Here is a 27,977-nt window from a genome sequence, read left to right as displayed (position 1 = left end):
TGACTGTACCAACTCACTGCTTGTAAAATCTAGCATTTCCCTTTGTTAGTGATGCATATTCCAGATTTAATAAAATTACTTGAACACTGATTTGGGCTTACAAATAAATAAGCACGTGGAATATTTCTGCATGATAATAGCTAGTACTTTTGGGGTTCTTACTATTCTGAGTGCTTCACGTTTATTAAGTCATTTAAGTCATACAACAATTGTATGAGGTGTTATTATTATTTTAAACATCTTTATTGGAGTATAATTGCTTAACAGTGGTGTGTTAATTTCTGCTTTATAACAAAGTGAATCAGCTATACATATATATATATATATATATATATATATATATATATATATATATATATATATATATCTCCCCATATCTCCTCCCTCTTGCGTCTCCCTCCCATCCTCCCTATCCCACCCCTCTAGGTGGTCACAAAGCACCGAGCTGATCTCCCTGTGCTATGCGGCTGCTTCCCACTAGCTATATTTTACATTTGGTAGTGTATATATGTCCACGCCACTCTCTCACTTCATCCCAGCTTACCCTTCCCCCTCCCCATGTCCTCAAGTCCATTCTCTAGTAGGTCTGTGTCTTTATTCCTGTCCTGCCCCTAGGTTCTTCATGACCATTTTTTTTTTTTTAGATTCCATATATATGTGTTAGCATAAGGTATTTGTTTTTTCTCTTTCTGACTTACTTCACTCTGTATGACAGACTCTAGGTCCATCCACCTCACTACAAACAACTCAATTTCGTTTCTTTTTATGGCTGAATAATATTCCATTGTATATATGTGCCACATCTTCTTTATCCATTCATCTGTTGATGGACACTTAGGTTGCTTCCATGTCCTGCCTATTGTAAATAGAGCTGCAGTGAACATTGTGGTACATGACTCTTTTTGAATTATGGTTTTCTCAGAGTATATGCCCAGTAGTGGGATTGCTGGGTCGTATGGTAGTTCTATTTTTAGTTTTTTTTTCCATAGTAGCTGTATCAATTCACATTCCCACCAACAGTGCAAGAGGGTCCCCTTTTCTCCACACCCTCTCCAGCATTTATTGTTTGTAGATTTTTCGATGATGGCCATTCTGACTGGTGTGAGATGATATCTCATTGTAGTTTTGATTTGCATTTCTCTAATGATTAATGATGTTGAGCATTCTTTCATGTGTTTGTTGGCAATCTGTATATCTTCTTTGGAGAAATGTCTGTTTAGGTCTTCTGCCCATTTTTGGATTGGGTTGTTTGTTTTTTTGATATTGAGCTGCATGAGCTGCTTGTAAATTTTGGAGTTTAATCCTTTGTCAGTTGCTTCATTTGCACATACTTTCTCCTATTCTGAGGGTTGTCTTTTCATCTTGTTTATGGTTTCCTTTGCTGTGCAAAAGCTTTTAAGTTTCATTAGGTCCCATTTGTTCATTTTTGTTGTTATTTCCATTTCTCTAGGAGGTGGGTCAAAAAGGATCTTGCTGTGATTTATGTCATAGAGTGTTCTGCCTATGTTTTCCTCTAAGAGTTTGATAGTTTCTGGCCTTACATTTAGGTCTTTAATCCATTTTGAGTTTATTTTTGAGTATGGTGTTAGGGAGTGTTCTAATTTCATTCGTTTACATGTAGGTGTCCAGTTTTCCCAGCACCACTTATTGAAGAGGCATGAGGTGCTTTTATATTCCCATTTTACAGAAAGGGAAACTGAGGTACAAAGAGGTCTCATTTGCACAAGGTCACACAGGTAGTAAGTGGGAGAGCTGGGATTTGAACTCAGGAAGCCTTCTTCCAGATTCTGTGCTCTTAATCACTACACTATACCGTCGCTTATTTGGCTGGGTACACAGTTGGTTTTGTCAGTACCTGGTTCTCTAGCATTGACTGTCATTCTTCAAATACTTCGCTTTTTGTTTTTATTTATTTATTTATTTTTATTAATTTTTTTGGAGTATAGTTGCTTTACAGTGTTGTGTTATTTTCTGCTGTACAGCAAAGTGAATCAACTATACGTATACATATATCCCCTCTTTTTTGGATTTCCTTCCCATTTAGGCCACCACAGAACATTCAGTAGAGCTCGCTGTGCTATACAGAAGGTTCTCATTAGTTATCAATTTTATACATAGTATCGGTAGTGTATATATGTCAATCCCAATCTCCCAATTCATCCCACCCATCCCCCCGCCCTGCCTTTCCCCCTTGGTATCCATACATTTGCTGTTCTCTATGTCTGTGTCTCTATTTCTGCTTTTCAAATAAGATCTTCTATAACATTTTTCTAGATTCCACTTATATGCATTAATATACGATATTTGCTTTTCTCTTTCTGACTTCACTCTGTATGACAGTCTCTAGGTCCATCCACATCTCTACAAATAACCCAATTTCATTCCTTTTTATGGCTGAGTAATATACCATTGTATATATGTACCACATCTTCTTTATCCGTTCCTCTGTTGATGGACTTTTAGGTTGTTTCTGTGTCCTGGCTCTTGTAAATAGTGCTGCAGTGAACATTGAGGTGCATGTGTTTTTTTGAATTATGGTTTTCTCTGGGTACTTTGCTTTTTAAAAGCAAAGCAAGGTGAAATACTTGTATGTATTTGTACGTACACACAGTTAAAATATATATTAAGTTAAATATATCATTTAAAGACAGCTATATAAAAAGGAAGATTATATATATGAAGGAAGATAAATACATCACTTTAACTTCAAACGTATTTGAATGTTTTTCTTTGTGGTGATGCATATATTCTGGTAACACTTCCTGTCATTTATTAATTCATGTTGTTCTTCAGATTGGGGTTTAAAATGTAAAGTTTGCATGTCTTAATCTCTGTTTCTAAGTTTCTTGAGAGTAGAATTAGGATATGATTTATCTTTGAGTGCCAGTAGTGGGGAATCTATCAATACTTATTGAATGAATGAATAATGGAGTAAATATATGAGCTAAACTTTATTCAAAGTAGTGAGTATTCATAGTATTGATAGCAAAGGCTCATACGCTGTTGATGATTCATCACTTTCCTTGCTACTTTATATGCACTACTTCAATCTACAGCAACCTTATGAGGTAGGTACTGCTATTACTCAACATACTATAGGTAAAGAAACTGAGGCACAGAGGTTAAATAAGCTGGTAAGGGCTCTGGCGTCCATGAGCTCAACCACCATGCTACATGGCCTCATGCAAACAGGCCTGAGCTGGCCTTGGCTATGATGAGTGTGTTTACAGAGCTGCAGGGGTGCACCCTGCATGGCTTTTTCTGTGCTTAGTGCTTATGATGGAAAAAGTATTAGGCATGGACTCCTTTCAGCTCCGGAAAACTCAGATTTCACACGCCTCCCCCCACCCCACAACTTAACTCACCATGCCCTTCCCCCAGTCCCTAAACTCACTCCGCTTCTCTGCTCCCTGTCTCAGCAGGTGGCAGCAACAGTCTCTTGTCAGAGCTTCCTTTCTCCAGGGTTACCCCTGTCCCATCCATGCTCCACAGAGCACTCCAGAGTGATTAAAAAAAAATAGACCATTTTTTTCTAGCAGTTTTAGGTTCACAGTAAAATTGAACATAAAGTACAGAGTTCTCATATGCCCCCTCCACACAGCCGGCCTCCTGCACTGGCTTCTGCCAGGAGTACGTTTGTTACAATTGATGAACCTATGTTGACACATTATTGCCCAAGTCCATAGTTTACCTTAGGGTTCACTCTTGGAGCTGTGCGTTCTGTGGGTTTGGACAAATCTATAATGACATGTATCCACCATTACAGCAGCATACAGAGTAGTTTCACTGCCTTAAAAAACCCCTGTGCTCTGCCTATTTCATTCCTTTTTCTCCCCGAACTCATGGTAACTGCTGATCTTTTCTTTTTCCTGTCTCCATAGTTTTGCCTTTTCCAGAATGTCACATAGTTGGATTCATACAGGATGTAGCCTTTTCAGATTGGCTTCTTTCACTTAGAAATATGCCTTTAAGTTTCCTCCATGTCTTTTCACGGCTTGATTGCTCATTTCCTTTTAGCACTGAATAATACTCCATGGTCTGATGTATCAGTTTATTTATCAGAGTGATCTTTCAAAAACACAAATCTGATTGTAGTTCTCTCTACTTAAAATCCTTTAATAGCTTCCCTGGGGATAAAAAATAAACTCATTTGCATGTGTTCCAAAGTCTTCACAAAAATAGCCTTGCATTCTATCCATTACCTTCCCCATGGTACTCAGTTCTCCATCCTTAATGAACTTCTTTCTGTTCCTCAAAGTGACATATTCTCACTTACCCCAGGGCCTTTGCACATGCTGTTTCCCCCTTGCTTCACATCCTCCCCCTCCTCTAGCTCTTTGTTCTCCTCCTATCTTGTCATTCTTCATGGTGACTTTAGTATCAATGTAGGTGGTCCATTTAATATTCTGGACTCTCAGTTCCTTGACCTCCGGCTCCAAAGACCTTTCATTTGACCTGATTAAGCCGCCTATTTGCAAAGTCATGGACAATAACTGCCCCACCTCTTAAATCTGGATTTCTGGCATCCTGCTCTCTGATCCTTCCCTCCTAAGTCTCCAGCTCACTTGTTTAAACAGGAGTCCCACCCAGGCAAGTCCCAGACCACAGTGAAGCCTCTATTTCTGTACCCATCCCCCTCCTCATACCCTCACTTCCCTCTCTGTGCAGCATAGATTCTATGGCCTGGCATTTAAGCCTTCCCTTGCAAAGTCTTATAAACCTCTTGCCTCTCTCTCTCCTCTGTTGTCCCGGCCTGTAAAAAACCATAACCTGGTTAAAGCCAGGTTAAAGCCACTAACTCTGCCCCTGCCCCTGCACAGCTGTGCTCTGCTGGAGAAAAGGCCATAACCACTTGTTTCAATACATAAGACCAGAGAACCCAAACGGCGGCACCACGGTTCTCCATGAACAGCCTTTAATCTTGCTCATCTTCACCCTGCCAGCCTTGACCCTGCCTCCTCCTCCAGCTATGGCCGCATCTCTGTGCTTCTGTTCAAAGCTGAGAAGTTTGAGAAGTCATGTGTCCTCACTTGCTTGATTTCCTCACCTCTTGGTCTCTCTCCTCCCTGCGTTTCCACAAGGCTCCATAACTCACTGTACTGAAAGGGCTTTATCAAAGCCTCCAGCGCCACATCTTGCTACAGACAGTTCTGTCCTCATCTTGTTCAACCTGTTAGTAAAATGGACTACTTATTCATTTTTTTATCCTTCAAAAAAATTAAAATTGTGGTAAAATACATGTGATACACAATTTACCATATTAACCATGTTTAAGTGCACAGTTCAGCAGTGTTAGGCACATTCACGTTGTTGGGCAGCCAGTCTCCAGCAGTCTTTTCTCTGTACCCATTAAACAACAACTCCCCATTCCTCTCTCCCTCCAGCCCTGGCAACCAGCATTCTACTTTCTGTCCCTGTGATTTTGACTACTTTAAGTACTGCATATAAGTGGAATCATACAGTATTTGTCCTTTCGTGACTGACTTATTTCACTTAACGTAACGTCCTCAAGATTCATGCATGTGGTAGCATGTGGCAGGATTTCCTTCTTTTTTAAGGCTGTAAAATCGTCCATTGTATGTATATAGCGTATTTTCCTTATCTTCCACCCGTTGATGGACATGTAGATTTGCCTCCACCCTTTGGCTGTTGTCAGTAAAGCTGCTATGAACATGGGTGTACAAATATCTGTTTAAGTCCCTGCTTTCAGTCCTTTGGAGTATATACCCAGAAGTGGAATTGCTGGATCATATGGTAATTCTATACGTAATTTTTTTATTAACCTCCAAAACTCTTTTCCTTAGTGGCTGCATCATTTTACATCCCAATCAGCAGTGTACAAGAGTTCCAATTTCTCCACATCCTTGTCAACACTTGTTATGTTCTGGTTTTTTTTTTTGATAGTAGCTGTCCTAATGAGTGGGAGGTGGTATCTCACTGTGGTTTTGATATTAATTTTTCTAACAATTAGTGATGTTGAGTATCTTTTCATGTGCTTGTTGGCCATTTCCATACCTTCCTTGGAGAAATGTCTATTCAAGTCCTTCATCCATTTTTAAATTGGATTGTTGGGTTTGTTGTTGTTGTTGAGTTGAATGAGAGTTCTTTATATATTCTAGGTATTAACTCCTTATCAGATATATGATTTGCAAATATTTTCTCCCATTCTTTAGGTTGTCTCCTCATTCTACTGATAATGTCCTTTGACACACAGAAGTTTTAAATTTTGATATAGTCCAATTTATCTATTTTTTCTTTTGTTGCCATGCTTTTGGTGTCATATCTAAGAAATCATTGCCAATTCCATGTCATGAAGCTTTCCCCCTATGTTTTCTTCTGAGAGCTTTATAGTTTTAGGCCTTATGTCTACATTTTTGATCCATTTTGAGTTAATTTTGATATGTAGCATAGGGATCCAAATTATTATTATTATTTTTTTTTGCATGTGGATATTTCATTTTCCCAGCGCCATTTGTTGAAAAGACTCCACTTCACTTCTGAAACACTTGCTTTTCTAGTGCTCTGTGACTCTGCATGTTCCTGCCTTGCCTCTTACCTCAATGACTGTTCCTTCTCCATCTGTTATGCTGGTTCCTCTTCTTTCTGACCTCCAAATACTGGATCTCTATAAGCTCAGTACCTGTCTCTTTCCCCTCCCTTCCCTCCCTTCCCTAGGTGATCTCATTCAATTCCATGTCTTTAAATCATGACAACCCCCAATTCTCTATCTCCATCCCAGATCCCGTATTCCGGGCTCACACATCCACTTATCTTTTTGATATCTTCATTCAGATGTCTAAGAAACATCTTAACCTCACAGTATTGATTACCCCATCAAAGTCTGCTCCTTCCTTGTTCCCACCATCTCCCACTTTGCTGATCTTCTCCAAAAAAGAATAATCATTTTTTAACAGCAACTTTTTTTTTCATTTTACTGCACTGGTTTGGGTCTCCCAATTACCTGCTCTCATAGCATGTGTTCTTACCTACCAAAGGACTCATGACTCTAGTTTATCGTAATTATTTGTTCCTAGCAATTGGCTGTCTCCTACACTAGACTATCACCTCCAGGAGTGTGCCTGCTTTGCTCAAGATAGAATCCCCAGCCCTCAGCATATTGTCTGGGACATAGTAGGGGCTCAATAAATACCTGTTGATTGAGCGAATGAATGATCTGGCAGTGGAGTATGAGAGGTTTAGAGGTGAGGAGACTGGAGTTAGGGAACCCATTTAGGAATCTCTCTAAGTAAGAGGTGATAAATATCTGAGCTAGGAAAGTTGGGGTGGAAAGGAAGAGATATAGTTAAGAATCATGAAAGCTGAATCCATGGAATATGAATGTCTGGGGATGAGGAGGGAGGGGTGACTCAGAACTTGTGCAGAAAGTATGCTTCAGTGATGCGGCTTGGTACTTGATAAATCATGCTCACCAGAGTTGTTTAATATAATTTACTGAAATACTGTTAGCAAAGAACTATATTAGGTAGTTTCCTACTTTCCTGTAGAGAATTCTCTTCTGTGTAGAAAATTTCCTTTGCTATGGAAAATTCTTTTCTATAGGCAGTTCCTGAAAAACTGTACAAATGTTAAACGTATGAAGGCTGCATAAGGTATTTGGATGCTACAAGGGAAACTCTGTTCTCTGAGAGCTAAGATACACTTCCCAAGTTACATCTTGTCTTCTAGGTGCAATCTTGGATCATCTGGTTTTAGAACCTAATCTGTGTTCTTTAGCTTTTTTTCTTTTTCTGTCACAGATATACACACATCAGCTTAAGTTCAGTGAACTCCCAGTTGAGAGAGTCCCTGATTCAAGCTCAAATGACAATTCCCATTTTTGTGTCAACTGTAGTAAGGTTATGAGACTTAATGTGTCTAATCACTATAGTTCCAGTATGTCATTTTCCCATTGTCTACACCTTTATTTGACAATAATAAGGGCAAAATGCAGTAAAATATTCAAATAAGTGTGTAAACAATCTCTAATGGATAGAAGTGGGGTGCTGCTAAAATTGAACTATGAGCTGTTGGCTGGCATGACAGTTTGAACGGTTTGCTTGTTAGGTAATATACAAAAGATCCCCCATGCTGAGGGCACCTTTGTTAAGAAGTGCCCTGCTGTAAAAGGGTTGTGAAGAAAATGGAACGCTACTTATATTTCAGGAAATTTGCAGGTAGTTCTGTATCATACCTTTAATTGGACTCTCCTGCTTCTATCAGAACTAGTCTGTCTACTCACCATGTTCGTTTCTTTGACAGAAGCGTGTTATGGGCTGAATTGTCCTCCACCCCCTCCCCCCAGCTGAATTCAAATGTTGAAGTCCTAGCCCCTAGTACCTTAGAATGTGACTGTATTTGGAGATAAGGCATTTAAAGAAGTAATTAAGGTAAAAGGAGGTTATATGGATGGACCCCAATCCAGTATGACTTTTAAGAAGAGGCGATTAGGACATACACACACAGAGGGAAGACCATGTGAAGACCCAGGGAGGAGATGGCCATCTGCAAGCCAAAGAGAGAGGCCTCAGAAGAAACCAGTTCTGCCAACATCTTGATCTAGGACTTGTAGCCTGCCGAACTGTTTGAACATTAATTTCTGTTGTTTAAGCCTCCCAGTCTGTGGTACTTGGTTATGGCTGCCCCAGTACACTAACACAGAACTCCTTGGCCAAACGCCACCAGCCTTGCTGAGACCCCTTGGACACCCTCTCAGCCTTGCAGGGTCCTCTGGGCCTTAGAGGTGGAGAAGCATTCCCTTAGGGCCCAAGCAAGGAACAGAGGTTATGAGTGGTAGGACGACTTGTCCAGAGGCACACACCCAGGAGGAGGCCAGATTGTAGACTTGAGTTTACTGTTCACCACATAGCCCCCTTAAGAGATTTGGACCTGTCAATTTTTAGTCTATTTGATAAAATGCTGGTTAAGGCATACCATTTTGAATACGTCCATGTAATCACTGGCAAACAGATGCTATCCTTCTTTAGATTTCATGATAACGTTCTTAAATGTTTCACACGAATGGCCAAAATGAAAGAAGTAGTAAGGGAGAGAGCAATGATGGGGGAGGGGAGATTATTACAAACCTACACTTAGATCTCTGCCAAGATGTAAAAAACACCAAAAAAGTAAAAATCAATTACAGGTCATTTTTAAAAAGAAGAATATTTTCTTATGTTATTATAAAAGCAACAAATATTTATGGTGTAACATTTGCAAAAGGCAAAAGTTTAAAGAAAGAAACATGTATCCCTCACAATCTGATCATTCAAAGAAAACTCAGGAACAATTAAATAGCCGTCTTTCCAAAATTTTATTCTATGCCTATGCAAACATACGTATGTATCACAAAAATGAAATTACAGTGTACACATACAATTTTATTGCATCTATTTTATCCGTTTGGAAATATATATATTTATTTATTTACTTAATTTTATTTATTTATTTATTTTTGGCTGCGTTGGGTCTTCGTTGCTGCGCGCGGGCTTTCTCCAGTTGCTGCGAGCCGGGGCTACTCTTCGTGGTGGTGCGCGGGCTTCTCATTGCAGTGGCTTCTCTTGTTGCGGAGCATGGGCTCTAGGTGCACAGGCTTCAGTAGTTGTGGCTCGTGGGCTCTAGAGCACAGGCTCAGTAGTGGTGCACGGGCTTAGTTGCTCCGTGGCATGTGGGATCTTCCCGGACCAGGGCTCGAACCCATGTCCCCTGCATTGGCAGGCGGATTCTTAACCACTGCGCCACCAGGGAAGTCCCTGTTTGGAAATATTTTATGGACATTCTCCCAAATCATCAAATAGTCTTTGAAAACGCAACTCTTATGGTTACATTTTTAATGTCCATTATACAAATATGCCACTCTTTATTTAATTAATATCCTAGTATTCAGGTAAAGTAAGTTCATTTTCTTCTTTTTTACCATTTTATTTATTTATTTATTTTTGAAGCATAAAATACATTTATTGGAAGAGTATTAGGTAGCTGACAGATTCAAAGGTGACCCTGTTGAATGAGGCTTGTTGAGGAACCGAAACCGGCAATGCTTGGGCAAAATTCTGCCACTGAAATAGTCATCTTGGAACAATGCAGCTGGCTCTTCAGCCCCAGGACCTTTTCACTGACAAGGCTTGGCTAGTGTGTGGCCACTGGAAACTCACTGTGGCTCCCTTCTCCTCTTCACTAAGTTCATTTTCTAATCACAGATGTGGTCAAAATGTTAGTGGAATTATGTTGAAAAAATATAGGTCAGGAAAAAATTTTTAAAGGACATATTATATATTTAGTTACCCCCAAATTAAGGACTTTTATTTAGACCATTGCAATTGAAGTTATTCTTTCTCAGTAATTATGTATTGTCACTGTAGGTAGTTTAGTTTTACTGAAAGAAATTTGAGTAAATTTACTTTTATTTTGAACCTTCTTTTCATTGAATCATTAATTGGTGGTTCATTTTATTTTATTTTATTTTATTTTTGCTGTACGCGGGCCTCTCACCGCTGTGGCCTCCCCTGTTGCGGAGCACAGTCTCTGGACGCGCAGGCCCAGCGGCCACGGCTCACGGGCCCAGCCGCTCCATGGCACGTGGGATCCTCCCAGACCGGGGCACGAACACACGTCCCCTGCATCGGCAGGCGGACTCTCAACCACTGCGCCACCAGGGAAGCCCGGTTCATTTTATTTTTAGTGTAAGTGTGTGTACCTGAAATGGTGTCTGTTCCATGAATTCCAGTTTAAGGTTCCAGTGCTTTTCCTCCTTGTATTTGTCTGCTTTTCTTTCTGAAATGACAGGGCCTGGCACGTTCTTAAACATTTTCTGAAAATGTCTATGAAGCAAGTTCAAAAGACCTGAACTTTTGTCCTCATTAAGTTGTGGAGAAAATAGAGAATGTTAATATGTTTGCTTTAAAATGAGTAGAATTGCAAGCTCAACTATCTGCTATGTTACTGCAACTCTCTAGCATTTGTCAAGGGCTTAATACACGGCAGGCACTTTCCTGTAAATTATTTCATTTAATTCTCACTCCAGTCTCACAATTTATGTAGAATTTCCTCCATTTTATATGAGCAGAAACTGAGTCAAAGAGGTTGAATCGCTTGTCCAGAGGCACATAGATAAGTGGCGGGCTCCAAAGCATGTGTTCTTTTTCATTACACAGCACAGTTTTTTGGTGACCAGGACAGCTCCTCAGATCGTTTTTGGGCTTCTCTAATGGGCATTCAGTGGCAAGGAGCATGCACACATAGACCAGGTGTGATGATAAAATATTCAGACTCATTTTGTGGGTGGTTATGGGAATCATTCTCATTGTTTTATAGTCACAAACTTACATTATGTACAGTATATATCCTTGTGGGTAGTGGGTGTGTACATATACACAGGTGCAAAAGCCTACCTTGAAAAGGATAGAATGATGCCTTTGTAAACCTCCAAAACCCAGCCAAATCCTATAGTCAGAACACAAGTTGGCAGCCAAATGCTGTAATAACAGTACATCAAGGCTCAGAAAATTAATATTTGAAAATAAAGAGGTTTTACTATTTATTAACTATTTTTTCATCCTCATTCTTTTAACTTGGTGCTTGGCACTGATTGGCTATGACCTTGGTTTACCTTGACTATGCTTTTGGTTATTTATTGCAGCTGTATTGCCCCTGGTAGACATAGGCAAACACTCTTCCGAGATGTTTTTAGAGTACATTTTTTTTGATGTATAACATAAATATGTTTCAGTGTAGACAGATCACAAGGTACAGGTTGATGGATTTTCATGAAATGGACTCATCCGTGTAGCTGACACCCAGATTAAGAAAAAGAACATTACCAGCATCAGAGAAACCCCCCCATACCCAGTCTTAATCACCATCACCCCCTCCCCAAAGGCTTCCACTCTCCTGACTTTTATCACCAGTTTTGCCCGTTTTTGAACTTCCTGTAAGTTGAATTATAGAACATTTTGCATTTGGTTTCATTTTTCAATGTTATTTTGTGAGATTCATCCATGCTCTTACATGAAGTATTTGTTTATCCACTTTCATTTCTACACAGCTTTACTTTGTCAGAATAAGTCACAATTTATTTTATCCATTCTCTTATGGATGGACACTTGAGTTTTCCCCGCTTTTTTGCTATTATGAATAGTGCCCCTAAAAACATTCTCATACATATCTTCTGATACAATTACATATATATTTCATTGGATAAATGCCTAGGAGTGGATTGCTGGGTTATGGACTACATACATATTCAGCTTTAGTAGATGCTGCCAAACACTTTCTTCCAAAGTAGTTGTACCAATTGAAATTCACATTCATAATATATGAGAGATTTTGCTGCTCTGGATCTTTGCCAAAAATCGATACTGTTAGTATTTTTCATCTTAGCCATTTAGTGGGTAGGCTCATTATGGTTTTAGTCTGTGTTTCTCTAATAACTAATGAAGTCGAGCACCTTTTCATATGTTTATTGGCAACTTGGATATCCTTTTTTTGTGAAATGCTTGTTCAGATCTCTTGCCCATTTTCTATTGGGTTGTTTATGTTTTTTTTATTGATTGCAGGTATTCTCTGTATATATATATATATATATATATATATATATCTCCCAGATAATGTAGCAGCTAGAGGCAGCATGAAAAGTCCTGGGATCCTGGAAGGTGTGGTACCGAGGGGAGAAGAACAGAAAGGAGGTTGGGGCCCCTGGATAAAAGCCCATTTGCTTCTCCTTTCAGCCCTGACATGGGAAAGGTATTTTAGGCAGCGATGCCTTTAGTCCCTGGTGGCTCTGTGCTTTACCAAGGGGTAGGCTGGCCCCACCTCTTGCCTACTGATCTGGATTTTGAAGCCCCATTGTCTGGGAATCTATGCATTATTCTAAACTCACAATTTCAGATGCTCTTGTCCAGTCCCGAACTTGGGTGTCGTCTCTGTTTCCTCACCTCTCCTCCAAGCCCTCACCTCTCCAGTCCCACCAAGTCCTGGCGATTCTATGTCCAAAATATGCATCCAGTTCGATCACTGTGCCCCGCTTCTACCACCAGCACCTGGTTCAAGGCATGTCGCTCTTCCCAGAGGCCAATGAGATGGCTTCCAAATGGGCCTCCAACTGCCGCAGTGAACTGTTTTAAAACACAAAGTGAACCTTCCTTTAAGTTCTTTATTCTCCCTGTTATTATTCCTCATAGCCCCTCTTCTTTCCCTCTATCACAATAGGTAATTACATGTTTCTTTCTGCCTTTGTTTTCATGTCTGTCTTCTCCACTGACCTGTCAATTCCATGAAGGGATCAGACCTACTTTGTACACCAGTGCAGCTCAATAGCTGTTGCATTTGAACATGAGAGATTGAATGAACACCTCATGTCAAATCTGAATCAAGTCCCCAGTGCCCCTTTCAGGTGGTTATCCAGCCTCTTCTGGATACTTCAAGGGATGCAGTTCTCACTACCCCCGAGGCCACCTGTCCTGTATTTGAAAGAAAAGCAACATACCTAACTTCAGTGTTCAAAGAGGAGGCAAAGTGCGCAAGCTGAAGGAAGGCTGAGGTCCCAGTAAGACCAGAAATAGGAAAATATTCCCAAGGCACCAATGTCCTTGCTTAATTGTTTTAGTTGGAAAACTCCCCTTAGTCATCAGATGCAGTTCCTGGCTCTTTGGCCCTAACTCCCTTCCCACCCACAGTGTTTCTAGGGAACACAGTGCACTTCTGTTTTGGGGGCAAAACAAGCTTGGGGGGTGGTGTCGATCTTGTTCCCATGCTATGCCTCTGACCTCTTCCTCTGGAACTGAGGTCCAGAGTGGAACACATCATGACCTGGGGCTCCAAAATGGGCCTCACCCATCTCTCAGTGGCTCAGCTCCTTACCCGAATGTGGATTACTGAACTCACTTTCATCAAAGGTGGTGGCAGGGAGCTAGATACCCAAATGCATCCCCTGAAAGAGACAAGGCTGCAGTTTGAAATTCTGGCTGTATTGAGGCCGTGTCCCCAGTGTGTAGTTAGTCTATTAAGTAGGAATCTCACCCCGTGATGATCTCAATTAATTTGACGTTTTCCCCAGTTCCCTTTAGATAGTCTGTACTCAGCACTGTGGATTCATGAGCAATTTTAAATCCAACACAGGAAAGGTTCTCCTTGTATTCCCACAGTTCACAGCAAGGCTAAGTCTATCAGTGTAGCTCAACAAGGCCTTGGAGCCAGAGAGAGCTGCGTTCTAGCTTGATCAAGCCACTTGTCAAGTGGGACCCCAGACATTCACCTACCTTGCTGAGTCTCAATGTCCTCATCTGTAAAGTGGAGCTAATTCTTATCTCCAGGGCCATTGTGAAGATTAAGTAAGTTGTGGAAGGTGTCCAGCACTGTAGCTAGTATGACTAGGTGTCCTGTATGAGATGATTCTTTTTCCAAACAGAGTCTCCCATCTTCTGGGAAAGATGGTCTGATATGGCTTACTGAATCTATTTGGTTGTTCTGGGAGATAACTGCATTTACTCCTGATTCTAGGACAGTATTTGCCGAATTGCTATACTGCAAGGTACTGCCAGCCTCCTTGGCATCCTTGATGGGGAGACAAAGGCAAGGTGTAGAAGCTGATTTGAGCAAATGAGCTGGAAACAGGCCCAAACCCTGACGCTTTTAATAATCTATCTTCAGTTCATTCCCAATTAATTCCCACCAGTTATGGGCGTAGAGAACTTTAATTCCCTCCACTCCTAGCACAGGCCTGAATAATTAGAACCTCCCAAATGCCCTACTTTATTCAGCAGTTCTGGACATGTGCTCTTGTGAGCCTTTTGAGTAACGCTGACAGTAAAGGAAAAAAGAAAAAACGAAGACTTGGAAGAGACCTGCTGATTTTTCCTGGGTAGTAGAAGTATGGATGGTTATTATTTTTCTCATCTGCGTCCCACATTTTGTAAGAGATAATTTATTAGCATTATTATCAGAACCCCCTTCCCCCCAAACTTTCTGAGTTAAAACACCGGGCAAGTTAATTTAAATGCTGCTGCACTTCTGAAGCAAGGGTGAACCTATGTAAAGTGGTCAAAGCAGGGAGCAGCAGGCCCAGGGCACCTCAAGGCCATACATACTGGATTGAAAGCTCATCAGCATTAAGAGGGAACATGAGTGTGGTTTCTGTTGCAGAGTACAAGAGGCTTATTCCATTCGTAGTAGGTGCGTAGTAAACAGTGGCTAAGGTGATGAATGAATGATGCTTCTCTTCCGATGATCTCAGAACATTTTGCTCTCTCTATTTGCCTCAGTGAGAAATGCCTGCTTAGCTTAGATTCCCCCCAGACAGGGATACTATTTTTAAACCAACCAGCTGATAAAAATTTATTGAGTTCTTATTATGTGCCAGGTACTGGGTATGCAGTAGTGAACAAGAGAGTCACGTCCTTGCTGCCTTGGACCTCATAAGCTGGTGGAGAAGACAGAATGTGGTCAAATAAATAAAGAAATAAGATGTGTAGATGTGTAGGTGCTGCAGAGGAAATATACTCTTGATAGGGAAGTCAGGTAAGAGTTCCCATCTAAGGAGGCGACTTGTAAGTTGAGACCTGAAGGATTAAAGCAAGAAGGTGGGGTGGGGGATGGAGAGTGGGGCTGTGTTCCAGGCAGAGAGGACAACGTACGCAGAGCCCCTCAACTGGGACAGAGCTTTGCATGTTCCAGGCAGCGAAGGAGACGGGGCACGGCGAAAGACGGGGAGTGTGGTTGGCGTGAGGTGAAGCGGACAGGTGGATAGAAGCCAGATCATGCAGGCACTTGGAGGCTGTGGTTATGTGTTTGGGTTTATTCTGAATGCAGTGGGAGCCTGCCCGCCCTTCTTCCCCCAAACCTACTTCACCTGCAGTTTTTCCATTTCAGTTTTTGGCAATTCCACCTTTCCAGTTGCTCAGGTCAGAAAGTTTGGCATCATCCTTGACTCCTTTTTTCCCTCTCAGACCACACCTGCCCTGCCAGCAAATCCAGCTGCCTCCTCCTTTAAGTTATAATAGAATCTCACCACTCCTCCCCACCTCCACTCCTCCACCCCGATCCAAGCCACCATCTCTCTAGTCTGAATTATTGCAATCACTTCCCAGCAGCTTGGCTAAGAATGCTGTCACATTAATATCTCCCTCTTGTGGTCAAAACTTTCCAATGTTTCCCCATCTCAGAGTGAAAGCAAACTTTCTTACCATTGTACAATCTGGCCCCTCCCTTTACCTCTTAGATCCTGGGTACAAAGCCAGTGGGTACACACCGTTCAGAATGGCCATCATCAAAAAATCTACAAACAATACATGCTGGAGAGAGTGTGGAGAAGAGGGAACTCTCCTACACTGTTGGTAGGAATGTAAATTGGTACAGCCACTATGGAGAACAGTATGAGGTTCCTTAAAAAAACTAAAAATAGGGCTTCCCTGGTGGCACAGTGGTTGAGAGTCCGCCTGCTGATGCAGGGGACATGGGTTCGTGCCCTGGTCCAGGATGATCCCACATGCCGCGGAGCGGCTGGGCCCGTGAGCCATGGCCGCTGAGCCTGCGCGTCCGGAGCCTGTGCTCCACAACAGGAGAGGCCACGACAGTGAGAGGCCCACGTACCACAAAAAACAAACAAACAAACCAAAAAACCCCCAAAAAACTAAAAATAGAGCTACCATATGATCCAGCAATCCCACTCCTGGGCATATATCTGGAGAAAACTCTCATTCGAAAAGATACATGCACCCCAATGTTCATTGCAGCACTGTTTACAATAGCCAGGACATGGAAGAAACCTAAATGTCCATCAACAGAGGAATGGATAAAGAAGATGTGGTACATATATACTATGGAATATTACTCAGCCATGAACAAAGAACTAAATAATGCCATTTTCAGCAACATGGATGGACCTAGAGATTGTCATACTGAGTGAAGTGAGTCAGACAGAGAAAGACAAATATATGATATAGCTTATATGTGGAATCTAAAAAAATGGTACAAATGGACTTATTTATAAAACAAATAGAGGCACAGATGTAGAAAACAAACTTATGGTTACCAGGGGAAAGTGGGGCAGGGAGGGATAAATTGGGAGATTGGGATTGTCATATACACATTACTATATATAAAATAGATAAGTAATAAGGACCTACTGTATATCACAGGGAATTCTACTCAATACTCTGTCATGGCCTATATGGGAAAAGAATCTAAAAAAAAGTGGATATATGTATATGTATAACAGATTCACTTTGCTGTACACCTGAAACTAACACAACATTGTAAATCAACTCTACTCCAATAAAAATTAAAGAAAATATTAGATATGTGGACACCTCAAAAAAAAAAAAAGCCAGTGGGTAAAACACGGAGGGGGAAATCAGTGGCTATAACCATTTATTCATTCAGTCATTACTTCAACAAATAGTTATTGAGAGCCTGCCATGTGCCAGGCACTCCTCTAGGTGCTTGGGACATGCTGGTGACAAATCAGATAAGAAGTCTCTGCCTCATGGAACTTACATAGTAAATAACTAAATTACATAATTTGTTAGAAGGAAATAAGTGTTGGGGGAAAAACAAGTTTTAGGGTAAGGAAAAATCCAGAGTCTTGGGTCGGGGGGAGAGTGTGGTCTTTTGTTTTTTTTTAATTAAATTAAATTAATTAATTAATTATTTTTTGGCTGCGTTGGGTCTTCCTTGCTGCACACAGGCTTTCTCTAGTTGCAGTGAGTGGGGGCCATTCTTTGTTGCGGTGTGCGGGCTTCTCATTGCGGGGGCTTCTCATTGCGGTGGCTTCTCTTGTTGCGGAGCATGGGCTCTAGGCACGCAGGCTCAGTAGTTGTGGCTCGCGGGCTCTAGAGCGCAGGCTCAGTAGTTGTGGCACACGGGCTTAGTCGCTCCACGGCATGTGGAATCTTCCCGGACCAGGGCTCAAACCTGTGTCCCCTGCATTGGCAGGTGGATTCTTAACCACTGCGCCACCAGGGAAGTCCGAGAGTGTGGTTTTAAATAAGGTGGCCTTGCTGAGAAGGTGATATCTCAGCAAAGCCTTGTAGGAGTGGGGGAAGTTAGCACTGCAAGTGACAGTGGTAATGAGGTCTTCAGGCAGTGGCCATGCTGGGAGTGGAGCAATGGCTGCTCCCTCCAGAGTGATGCAGGCTGAAGCTGCCATGGAGATTATGCTACCCACAGCCAAGAAGTGGGAGTGGTGGTCATGGTTAAGCCAAATAAGTTAGGTCAGAACAATGCGCTCTCCATGTAGCCTTGATGGCAATATATTTGTCAGATCCCTACTTCCTTTAGAATCAGATTCCCAAAGTGGATTCTGAGCAACAGTTCTCAGCAAAACGATTTCATGGGCAAAGAGTTTGGTAAGTGTTCCTTGGAGTTTCACAGGGAACGTCAGCATCGTAAAGGCTTTGTGGGATTCTGCACTAAAGAAGCATGTTTAACTCAACATTTATTAAGCTTATTTAGTTGTGGAATCCTTTTTTTTTTTAAATGGAACTTCTAGTTAAATTCCATAGAACTACAAACTTGGAAATACTTACATAGACAGACTGGACCCAACCAATCTGGGAAGATTTGATTGGGTTCTCACTAGGAGCAAAGTGCTTGCAGGAGCTGGAAAACAAAGCTAGTTGCTAGGGTGAGTGGGGTCCTCCAACCAGGAAAGTCTAGATAGTTATGACATTAAGAATGGCTGGGGGGCTTCCCTGGTGGCGCAGTGGTTGGGAGTCCGCCTGCTGATGCGGGGGACGCGGATTTGTGCCCTGCTCCGGGAAGATCCCACATGCCGCGGAGCGGCTGGGCCCGTGAGCCGTGGCCGCTGGGCCTGCGCGTCCGGAGCCTGTGCTCTGCGGCGGGAGAGGCTGCAGTGGTGAGAGGCCCGCGTACAGCAAAAAAAAAAAAAAAAAAGAAAAGAATGGCTGGGAATGCATCTAGGGTCAAATAATTATTAATCAAACATTTGTTCAATGTTTCCTTTCTTGTGGCATCTACGTGCTGAGAGTTGGCAAACTTTTTCTGTAAAGGACCAGAGAGTAAGCATTTTAGGTTTTGTGGGCCATATGGTAGTATGTAAGCAGCTATAGATAATACATTAATGAAGGAGCATGGCTGTGTTTCAATAAAACTTTGTTTATGGATACTGAAATTTGAATTTAACATAATTTACACGTATCATAAAATATTATTTTTCTTTTCCCAACCATTTAAAGTTGTAAAAACCATTCTTGGCTTGCATACCCTTCATTTATTTATTTATTTTTAAAACCTTATTTATTTATTTATTTTTGGCTGAGTTGGGTCTTCGTTGCTGTGCGCGGGTTTTCTCTAGTTGCGGCGAGCGGGGGCTACTCTTCGTTGTGGTGCACGGCCTTCTCATTGCGGTGGCTTCTCTTGTTGCGGAGCACGGGCTCTAGGCGCATGGGCTTCATTAGTTGTGGCATGCAGGCTCAGTAGTTGTGGTGCCCGAGCTTAGTTGCTCCACGACATGTGGGATCTTCCCGGACCAGGGCTCGAACCCATGTCCCCTGCATTTACAGGTGGATTCTTAACCACTGTGCCACCAGGGAAGTCCCTGCATACCCTTTAAAAGCAAGTGGTGGGCCCCATTTGGCGCACTGGCTTGCCAACATCATGTGCTATATGCCTTCAGGAGCTCCCAGCCTAGTGGGAGACATCTACCTGGGTAATTACAGTGTGTTGTGGAAAAGGTTGTAGCGGAGGTCAGCACAGGATGCTCTGAGAGCCCAGAGGAGGCACTGGGAGGGGGTTGGATGGGTTAGGAGGGGAGCTAACAGCGAAGGCACTCTGGATTCTCTGCTTTGTCTTCAAGGCCCGGTTGGATGTTGCCTGAAGGGTATGCCTGCCTGAACTCAGTGTTTCTTCTTCTGACTGGGCATTAGTGTTCACCTAGAGTCTCTTTTCTGGTGGTACTATTTTCCTTTTGCCTCCTTGACTTGTTTCTGTGGTTTTTTATCCTCATTTGCCCCCAGTTTACTTTGGGGGCTTTAACTTTCGAGTACCCTCCTGGCTGCTGCAGCCTTCTAGAGATTGAGCACGTGTTCCCTCCCTCCCGAGTGCCCTCGGCCTGTCTCCCTCGGGGGTGGTATTTCCCCACCCACCTAGTTCTCCACTCCCTCAGTTTCTGACACTCACTACAGGAACTTCACACAGTGGTGTGCTGGTGCCAGTGCAGATCGGCTCACGAGACCCAAATGTACACATCTCATCCCAAATGAGTTCAGTGACGTTTGGTTGGTAGCTTGAAATCTGCTGCGGTGGAAGTATTTACCCCGTAGTAATTGGCAAAGAAAACCTGCAAATACAAATCAGCACTACCCCCCACCCCATCCTCTCGGCTGTGGCCATTTCTGCCCAGGAGAACTGTTTTACCGGCCACTCTTTATAAGCCCAGGCAAGATTAGTTTTTAGGATATTATACAACCCTACTCAGCCTGGGAGAAATTTGGATCTAGGTGTAGTGTCAATTACTAAACTGTTAAAAATGCCTGGAAGGTACCGCCCTCCTGTACCTTCCTGACACATTCCTACTAGACTCTCCCAGTTTGTGTTGCCCCTCTTCCTTGGTGTGTTCAATCATATCACACTTTTGTGTCATCTTCTGATTCTATGTGTGTCTTTCATTCAACTGTGATCTCCTGGAATGTGGGCCTGGAATAGGCAGCCGTAGAGTAGTGATTAATTGCCAGGACTATAGAGCCAGGCTGTCTGGGTGCAAATTCTGGTTCTATCACTTATGATCCGAGTAACCCTGAGCACGTTATTAAGTAACTCAGTTTACTTCATCTGTATAATTGGTCAGATTTGCAAGGGCTAAATAATTTCATGTACACAAAAGCACCTAGAACAATATCTGCCCTTAGTAAGCATTCAGTGAATTCAGCTATTATTAGTAATCATTCTGTTTTCAATTCCCATCTATTGTCTGGCACATGTTGTATGGTACACACTTAATACATTTAATATGTATATTAAACACTAATTGTATGAGCAAAAGTACAAATAGAGGTAGAGAAGGGAGTGATCCTTGTGGGCTGTAGTAAGGGGATTTGAACAACTGATGGGGTTTGAAATAGGGCTTGAAGGGTTGGTTGAGTGTGGATAGCTGGGGAAAGTTAATGGTTAATTCAGTTGGCACTCCAAAAGTTAGGCCATTTGGTAAATATAGAAACTGAATGTGAAAAATAATTAGCATTAAGCTGATTTCATCTCAAGTTAGTAGCAGAACTGCTATCAAAATTTCACTTCTCTCCTCCCCAGTGTCTGCTGAGGTGTTACCAAGTGTTTTGCTTTAGGAATATAATAGATTTTAATTATTGAACAATGCACTTGAAGGGAAAGCAGGAAGTCAGGAATGTCCTGTAACTCTGGAGCATCAGTTTTATGCATTCTGGAGAAATTAACATAAGATGGTGACTTTTCCACAGCATCCAAAAGTAATTTTACAATGACTGAGAGATTGTGACCCCTTGACCCTTTCCATTCTCACATGCATTGTCACTTTGCCGTTTGTGAATTATTTTTCCTTTCAGAACTCACCTGTGCTGTCTCTTGGCAAATCAAAGCCAAGCTAACTAATAATGCATGGCTCTGCCCCGTGATTGTGTTAAAAGAAAGGCTGCTTCCCCACAGAAGGGAGGGGTATTAATTTGCCTTTTTTAGGACCTGCACAGTGATTGAGGTTGACATAATTCTCTTTGAGGTTTTTATTCCTTTGTCATTGAGTAATTGTTCTTCAGCTGCTAGGAGTAGATCAGAGCAAAGGGATGAGGACTGTTGTGAAATTTACCCTTCGTCTTTCCCCCACTCCAAAATTCATAGCCTCTGAGGCAAGACAGATCTGGTTTGAATGAGGACTCTGTCACTTTGCAGTGAGTGATCTAGGACCTGTGATGCACCTTTTATTTTGAGCTTCACTTTTGTCTTCTGTAAACGGAGATTATGACACCTACCTGGCTGGAGGTGTGGGTTTCAGTGAGATGGAGCTCTGCAGTGACAGTATGAGGCAGAGCCCCAGTGGCTTAGTAGGTGCTCAAGAAATGCTTCTTTCCTCACATTTCAAAGTTTTTTTTCTCCCAGAAAGTGTCTTATGAATGGTAGGATTTTCCTTAAACATATTTAAATTGACAAAGATATGTGAAAATGAACATCCAGATGAAACATCTATTGTGTGAATGTGTACAGGACTATGGGTGTACATGTTTGTGTGTGTTTGCTCTTGGAGGGCAGGCACGTACAAGAGTGACAATATTTCTAGAACAATTACTTGCATACTACCTTCAACTCCACCTTTTTCTTCTCTTCCATCAAGAAAGCAAATCCATTAACAAAGAGGAACGGAAAAAAGTAGCAGACGGGTCTGAAGAGGCATCGGACAAGAAAACCCCGTTCCATTCTTACAGAATCTGTGCTATTTGTGACAAGCATGATACTTGAAATTCACAGCACACAAGCAATTGTCATTCTCAAAATATATTATACATTGTGTAGTCTCAGTGACACCCCAAATTTGTGAATTTTACAGCATGTCACTACAGACAAGAGCCTGTCAGTAATCTGCCAATTAGCAGGTTGAAGATTAACTGTTTGGGAAATTATCATTTTTAAAATGCTAAAATTATTAAAATGCTAAAATTATTATAGAATTGACTTAAAATCACAAGTTGGCTGGGTTGTGGGCAGGGAAGCTTTGCTCTGTGTCCAGGGCCATGGCATTCTGTATGGTCTTTTACCCACCCTGTTCATTAGGATTTTGGGATAATAAAATGTATAATTATGTTTTATTTATCTATGCTCAGGAGGCATAAAAACTATAGAAAACAGTGAAAATGCTTTGTCATCGTAAAATATGTGCAGTTAAACACCATCTTAAGAAAAATTTCTGTAGGAGTATTTTCACTTTAGACTGGACTTAACTTTCCAGGCTTCGTATTCAGAGGGGTGGCTGCGGAGAGGAAGAAAGTGCGCTAGACCTGTTGAAGACCCATGTTCAAACCCTGACTTGCCTCTATGAGCTCCGTGACCTTGAGCATATTACTCAACCTCTCTGAGTTTATTTTTCCACTTGAAAGATGGGAGTCATTATAACTACTCACAGAGTTGCAGCAAGTGATATTCTATACTGAAGTTTGTCCTGTGTTCCTATTCCCGTCTCCTCTGGACCAGTGCTGTCAAGATGCAGGAATATATTTGCCTGCTCCAGAATGGTTTGTGGGGATCGTCCCAAGTGTCTGGAGGAAGCTTCTCTCACTTTTCCAGCTGATCCCTTTCCAGGGTTGGTTTGCCCATTGCCCAGATGGCTCAGTCCCTTCCTGTGCTGGCTGAAGAGATTAGGAGTCAATAGCACCCGAGGGGGTGGATGCCGTCACTTGGAGAGTGAGAAGAGAAAAAGGGTCTGGAACAGAACACCAGTGTTTAGGGTGCAGAGGAGGGTCAAAGGCCAGCCAGGAGGGAGCTGGGCATGGGAGTGCAGGAAGACCCAAAGTCAAAAGTGACGGCAGAAGAGCTAGTCAACTGCAGCAGACACCCCAGAGAGGTCAGCGAGGATGGGCTCCTCTGGTTACCTTCAGGTGGCTGACAGGGCATGTTTCTTTTCTTTGCGGATAGAGTCAGGAGCCAGGAGGACAACCGTGGAAGAAGAGTGGAACAGCCCGGGGGAAACCAAGGAGAAACTCGAAGATGCAGGAGAGCAAGGTCAGCCCCCCTGTGCGCAACTGACTTGGTTCAGAATCCTCCAAACACTCTTCTTTCCTCAGCTCTTACAACAGCTTAAGGGAACACAGAAGTGGCCAGTACTTATCAGTTTCAATGAAATGATGGAAAAATCGGAACTCAGAGTGCTAATGCTTTTTTTCCAGCCATGGAGAAGCTAGGTTTGAATCCACCTCTTCTGAACCTTAGTCATCAGCCCTTCTCACTGAACCGGCCGCGTCTTTCGGGAGTTTCCTAAGCGTTTACCAAAGCAGCAATGTAGCGCTTCCTGCAGGTCTCTTGGCCACGCAAAAGGCAGGACTCCACGCTGTCTCTCCCCATGGAAAAATATCCAAGCAAATGTGGTCCATCTTAGCATCCTCATGGCTAATCACTTCATGATTTCTCGCCTTTACTCCTGCTCCTGTGCTCACCGCCCTTCCCCCTGATCACTTCTGCCAGTTAAGTCGCGGGGAGGGGGGTCCCTTCGTCCCGGTGAGAAGAGACCAGGGACAGCCCGAAATTGTGCTCGGAGTCCTGCCAGCACACAGGCGCCCCCCAGCGGTGCTGGCGGTAAGTGCAGCTGTGTGGACGGCGCCATAAGGACCTGGGCAGGGGAGGGAGAGGAGAGCCTGTGTTTTCCAAAGTGAGGTTCCTGGTGCTGTGGGCTGTGGCAGTTTGGGGGATGTTGGACAGAGGAACCCCGTGAGACTTTGCAGGGATTTTTATCACACTCAGAAGGACATTTGGTTTGGATTCTAAGTATTCCCAAATTAACCCTAGGTGTGGGGTCCTCCAATCTGTTGAATGTTGACAGTCACATTGTCTCCTAGTGCCATTTCCCTCCTGTTTATGTGAAAATTAAGGCTTTTAAAGGAACTTTCATCTAAGAGCTCAGGGTTTTTAAAAACATTTTTATTGAAGTATAGTTGATTTACAATGTTGTGTTAAGAGTTCAGGGTTTTAAAACAATTTTATAAAGTGTTGTGAAGCGTTAGAAATAACATGGGCTCTCAGAAGTTCTGGTTCCGGAACTGCGCTAACTAGTTGTTAGGACAACCTGTTTCCCTCTCTGACCCTGTTACTTTACCTATGACTTCCTACCCTTCACAGGTTACTACTGTGCAGAAGTGCACCGAAATGCATAAGGTGTGAAAACAAAGTAACAATGACATGATAGCAGCAGCTGATGTTTGTTGAGTGGTTACTTTGTGCTAGATACCGCTCTAAGCACCTTTCACGTGTTAAGTCATTTAGTCCTCACAGCCGTCATATAAGGAAACTGAGGCAAAGCCCAAGGGCATACAGCCAGTAAGAGCAGCACCAGGATTTGACCTTGGCAGGTCAGCTTCGGAACTTGTGCTGTTCATCGTTGATGTTTTACTGCATTAACATGAGTGAGGGAGGATGAAAATGAGTATGGTTAGGGTGAAAATGACACCAATATTGTTATAAAAAAAAAAAGACAAACCGAAACCTTATCATTTTTGCTCATGTCTTTTTATCACTCTTATCTCAAAAAAAAGAGACTGGTGTGGACGTTATCTCCTCCAGGAAATTGTGGGCTGGACTAATGGCCCCATGCTGGGCTCCCCCCACCTCCTGGACGTCCCTCTGTCTATGCTTCATGTTCAGTTATCATTTGTTCACTTTGTCCCCCTAGACAGTGAGCTGCCTGAAGGCAGGGACGATGAGCCTGGCAGATAGATTGTGGAGCTTGGACACTGGGCCCCTGGGTACTGTTGGTATTTTCTCCCCTTCCTCTCTCCTTGCCACTCCTTTGAGGCAACTAGATCTCCCTCCCATCTTCCCAGGAGAGTCCCTGTTAAGTGGTTTCCAGGGTCCATCTGGGTATCAATCAGGGAGGCAGGTCTGCAGTCCTGCTAAGTCCTAAGGGACTGCTGACTTTAGGTGAGTCATCTTCATGACGCTTGGGTTTTCTCACTTCCCCTTGTGTGGCAGGAAGCTGAAGGTGGTCAGTGCGGCCGGGGCCTGGCCAGTATTGTGGATGGGAAACAGGCCCACATAAGGTACTTGGAGGATGGGCTGGGGGGGAGGCTTGGAGGTGGCTAAGGGCTCCTCTCCCAGGGACAGAAACCTCAAGGACAGCTCAGGGGCGCAGTTCTGTATTCCAGGTGGGAGATGGGAAAGGAATAGGGCCTACTCTGTGGCCTCTAACTGGCACCTGTCTCCTCTCTGCTTATGTATTTCTTTGGACTTGATTAAACAAGGGAGAGGTTGAAAAAGTAAGAATGGGTGGAAGGGCCCACAGATGGGAGTGTCTGGAACTTCGCACCCTCTGAGAAGATGAAGACAGGCAGCCTAGCATGGTGGATGGAGGTCTGGGGAGAAGTCAGATTGGTCCCCATTTAGATGTCACATCCACCTTGCTGCACCTGGCCTCAGTTTCTTAATGTGCAACATGGGAATTGTTGTGAGGGCTAAGATTCTTTCTGGAGATGAAAGGGTCTGTCACAGTGGTTGGACCACAGTGAGGACCTCGACAAACAGGAGTTGAAAATGAGGACCCACTGACTCTTCTTTCAATTTAATCACTGAGTTAACACCTCATTTTTACCCTTTTTCACTTCTTATCTCCAACAAGTGGTCTTGATTTCCAGCATACTTCAACAATTCAATTTTCTTGTGATTTGCTTCAGTTGTCACACATTTTGAGTCAATCCCGTAACCATTCGCTGAATGCAGGCCATGTGTCAGTGACAGTGCTTCGTGGTTTGGAGGATATCTTCAAAATCACAGGGAGATTAATTAAGTCAAGAGGCAACTCGTGAAAAGAGGAAACCAAATTGCTTCCATTCTCTCAAATGCCCTTTGTTGGCCTGAGAGGCATTTTGTTAGAAATTCAGTTGCCAAATGTGTGTGTAAGAATTTATCACAATTAGAAAAAATGCCTTTTGGTAACTTAAATACCTGACAAAAACAGCTCAGCATTAAATCGTTAATACTCCCACCTGCTGCCAACATAACTGCTTTCTTTTGTCATGATAATACAGACTGTCTGATTCTCTGGTAGAGTTTTTGGGCGGCAGCATGATCAACATCTGGAAAAATGTGCTTGTGATTCTGAGATTTCAGTCATCTTGTCAATGTAGAGACTTTGTGCTTTCCCCACCCATGAAGGTTTTTATAATTTAAGATCGTAATTTAGAATTTCCACTACACAAGACTACAATCTCTTTCTTTTTGTACCAGGTTGCCTTGTATGGTGAACATGCCTAATATTTTGTAAAGTACCAGTAAATAAGGTGTCACTGATAATGCGGTAGCAGGACTTTCCCATTAAGTCCTGGTATGATGGAAGTATGAAATCTCTCCTGAGAAGAGGAGCCCAAGAGTTTTTAGACAATGAATACGAATTCTCCTTTATGCAGTTGGTGGTAAAGGTGGACCATTTATCCTGATTCATGGAGGCTGGTTAGAGCACATCCTTGACTGAGAAGGCTGGCATGTTAATTTCCATATTTCTTCTTAAAGCTACTGTCAGAACCAGAATATTCATTCAACAAGTATTTATTGACTGCCTACTCAGTGCCAAGGTTGTTCTAGGTATTTGGACTACATCAGTGAACAAAACACACACAGCCCTCACGAAGCTTACAGTCTAGGCACGGGTCATTGATCTGGCTCAGGATAATTTACTTGAATATATTTTTTAAATCATAAAATTTTTAAAACAGGACAAATACAGGAAATAATTCAGAGACCCATGTTTGCATTGACAACTGACTTTTTATTTATTTTATTATTGTTTTATTTTTTTGACTGCTCCTTGAGGCTTGCGGGATCTTAGTTCCCCGACCAGGGATCGAACCCAGGCCAATGCAGTGAAAGTGCTGAGTCCTAACCACTGGACCTCCAGGGAATTCCCGACAACTGACTTTTTAAATGTTTTTCTTTTTTTCTAATAATGGGCAGAGTAAAAAATTTGGAGGGGGGCTTCCCTGGTGGCGCAGTGGTTGAGAGTCTGCCTGCCGATGCAGGGGACACGGGTTCGTGCCCCGGTCCGGGAAGATCCCACATGCCGCGGAGCGGCTGGGCCCGTGAGCCGTGGCCACTGAGCCTGCGCGTCCGGAGCCTGTGCTCCGCAGCGGGAGAGGCCACAGCAGTGAGAGGCCCGCGTACCGCAAAAAAAAAAAAAAAAAAAAAAAAAAAAAAAAAAAAAAATTTGGAGGACACATAAAAGAAGAAACTAAATTCTACCAAGTTTCCTGGGCGGGAGGATAAGCCTGAACTTGTTGCCTCTGGGTAACCAGGTTACCTGTAACTCCAGC

At 42.7% G+C, this 27,977-nt stretch overlaps 1 protein-coding gene across 1 annotated transcript in view; it reads left to right on the top strand.

Moving 5' to 3' along the window:
- The window catches only part of PDE1C (phosphodiesterase 1C), a 600,432-nt gene that overhangs the window by 80,999 nt on the left and 491,456 nt on the right, over window positions 1-27,977 (top strand). Inside the window, exon 4 of the mRNA XM_073809803.1 lies at window positions 23,602-23,688. Coding sequence (XP_073665904.1) covers window positions 23,602-23,688 — 87 coding nt within the window. The remainder of the gene's footprint in view (window positions 1-23,601; window positions 23,689-27,977) is intronic.

Source organism: Tursiops truncatus, chromosome 9, assembly GCF_011762595.2.
Source record: "Tursiops truncatus isolate mTurTru1 chromosome 9, mTurTru1.mat.Y, whole genome shotgun sequence".
Lineage (NCBI taxonomy): Eukaryota > Metazoa > Chordata > Mammalia > Artiodactyla > Delphinidae > Tursiops > Tursiops truncatus.
Note: the sequence above shows the minus strand (reverse complement) of the source record. Positions and strands in the feature narration are given on the sequence as shown.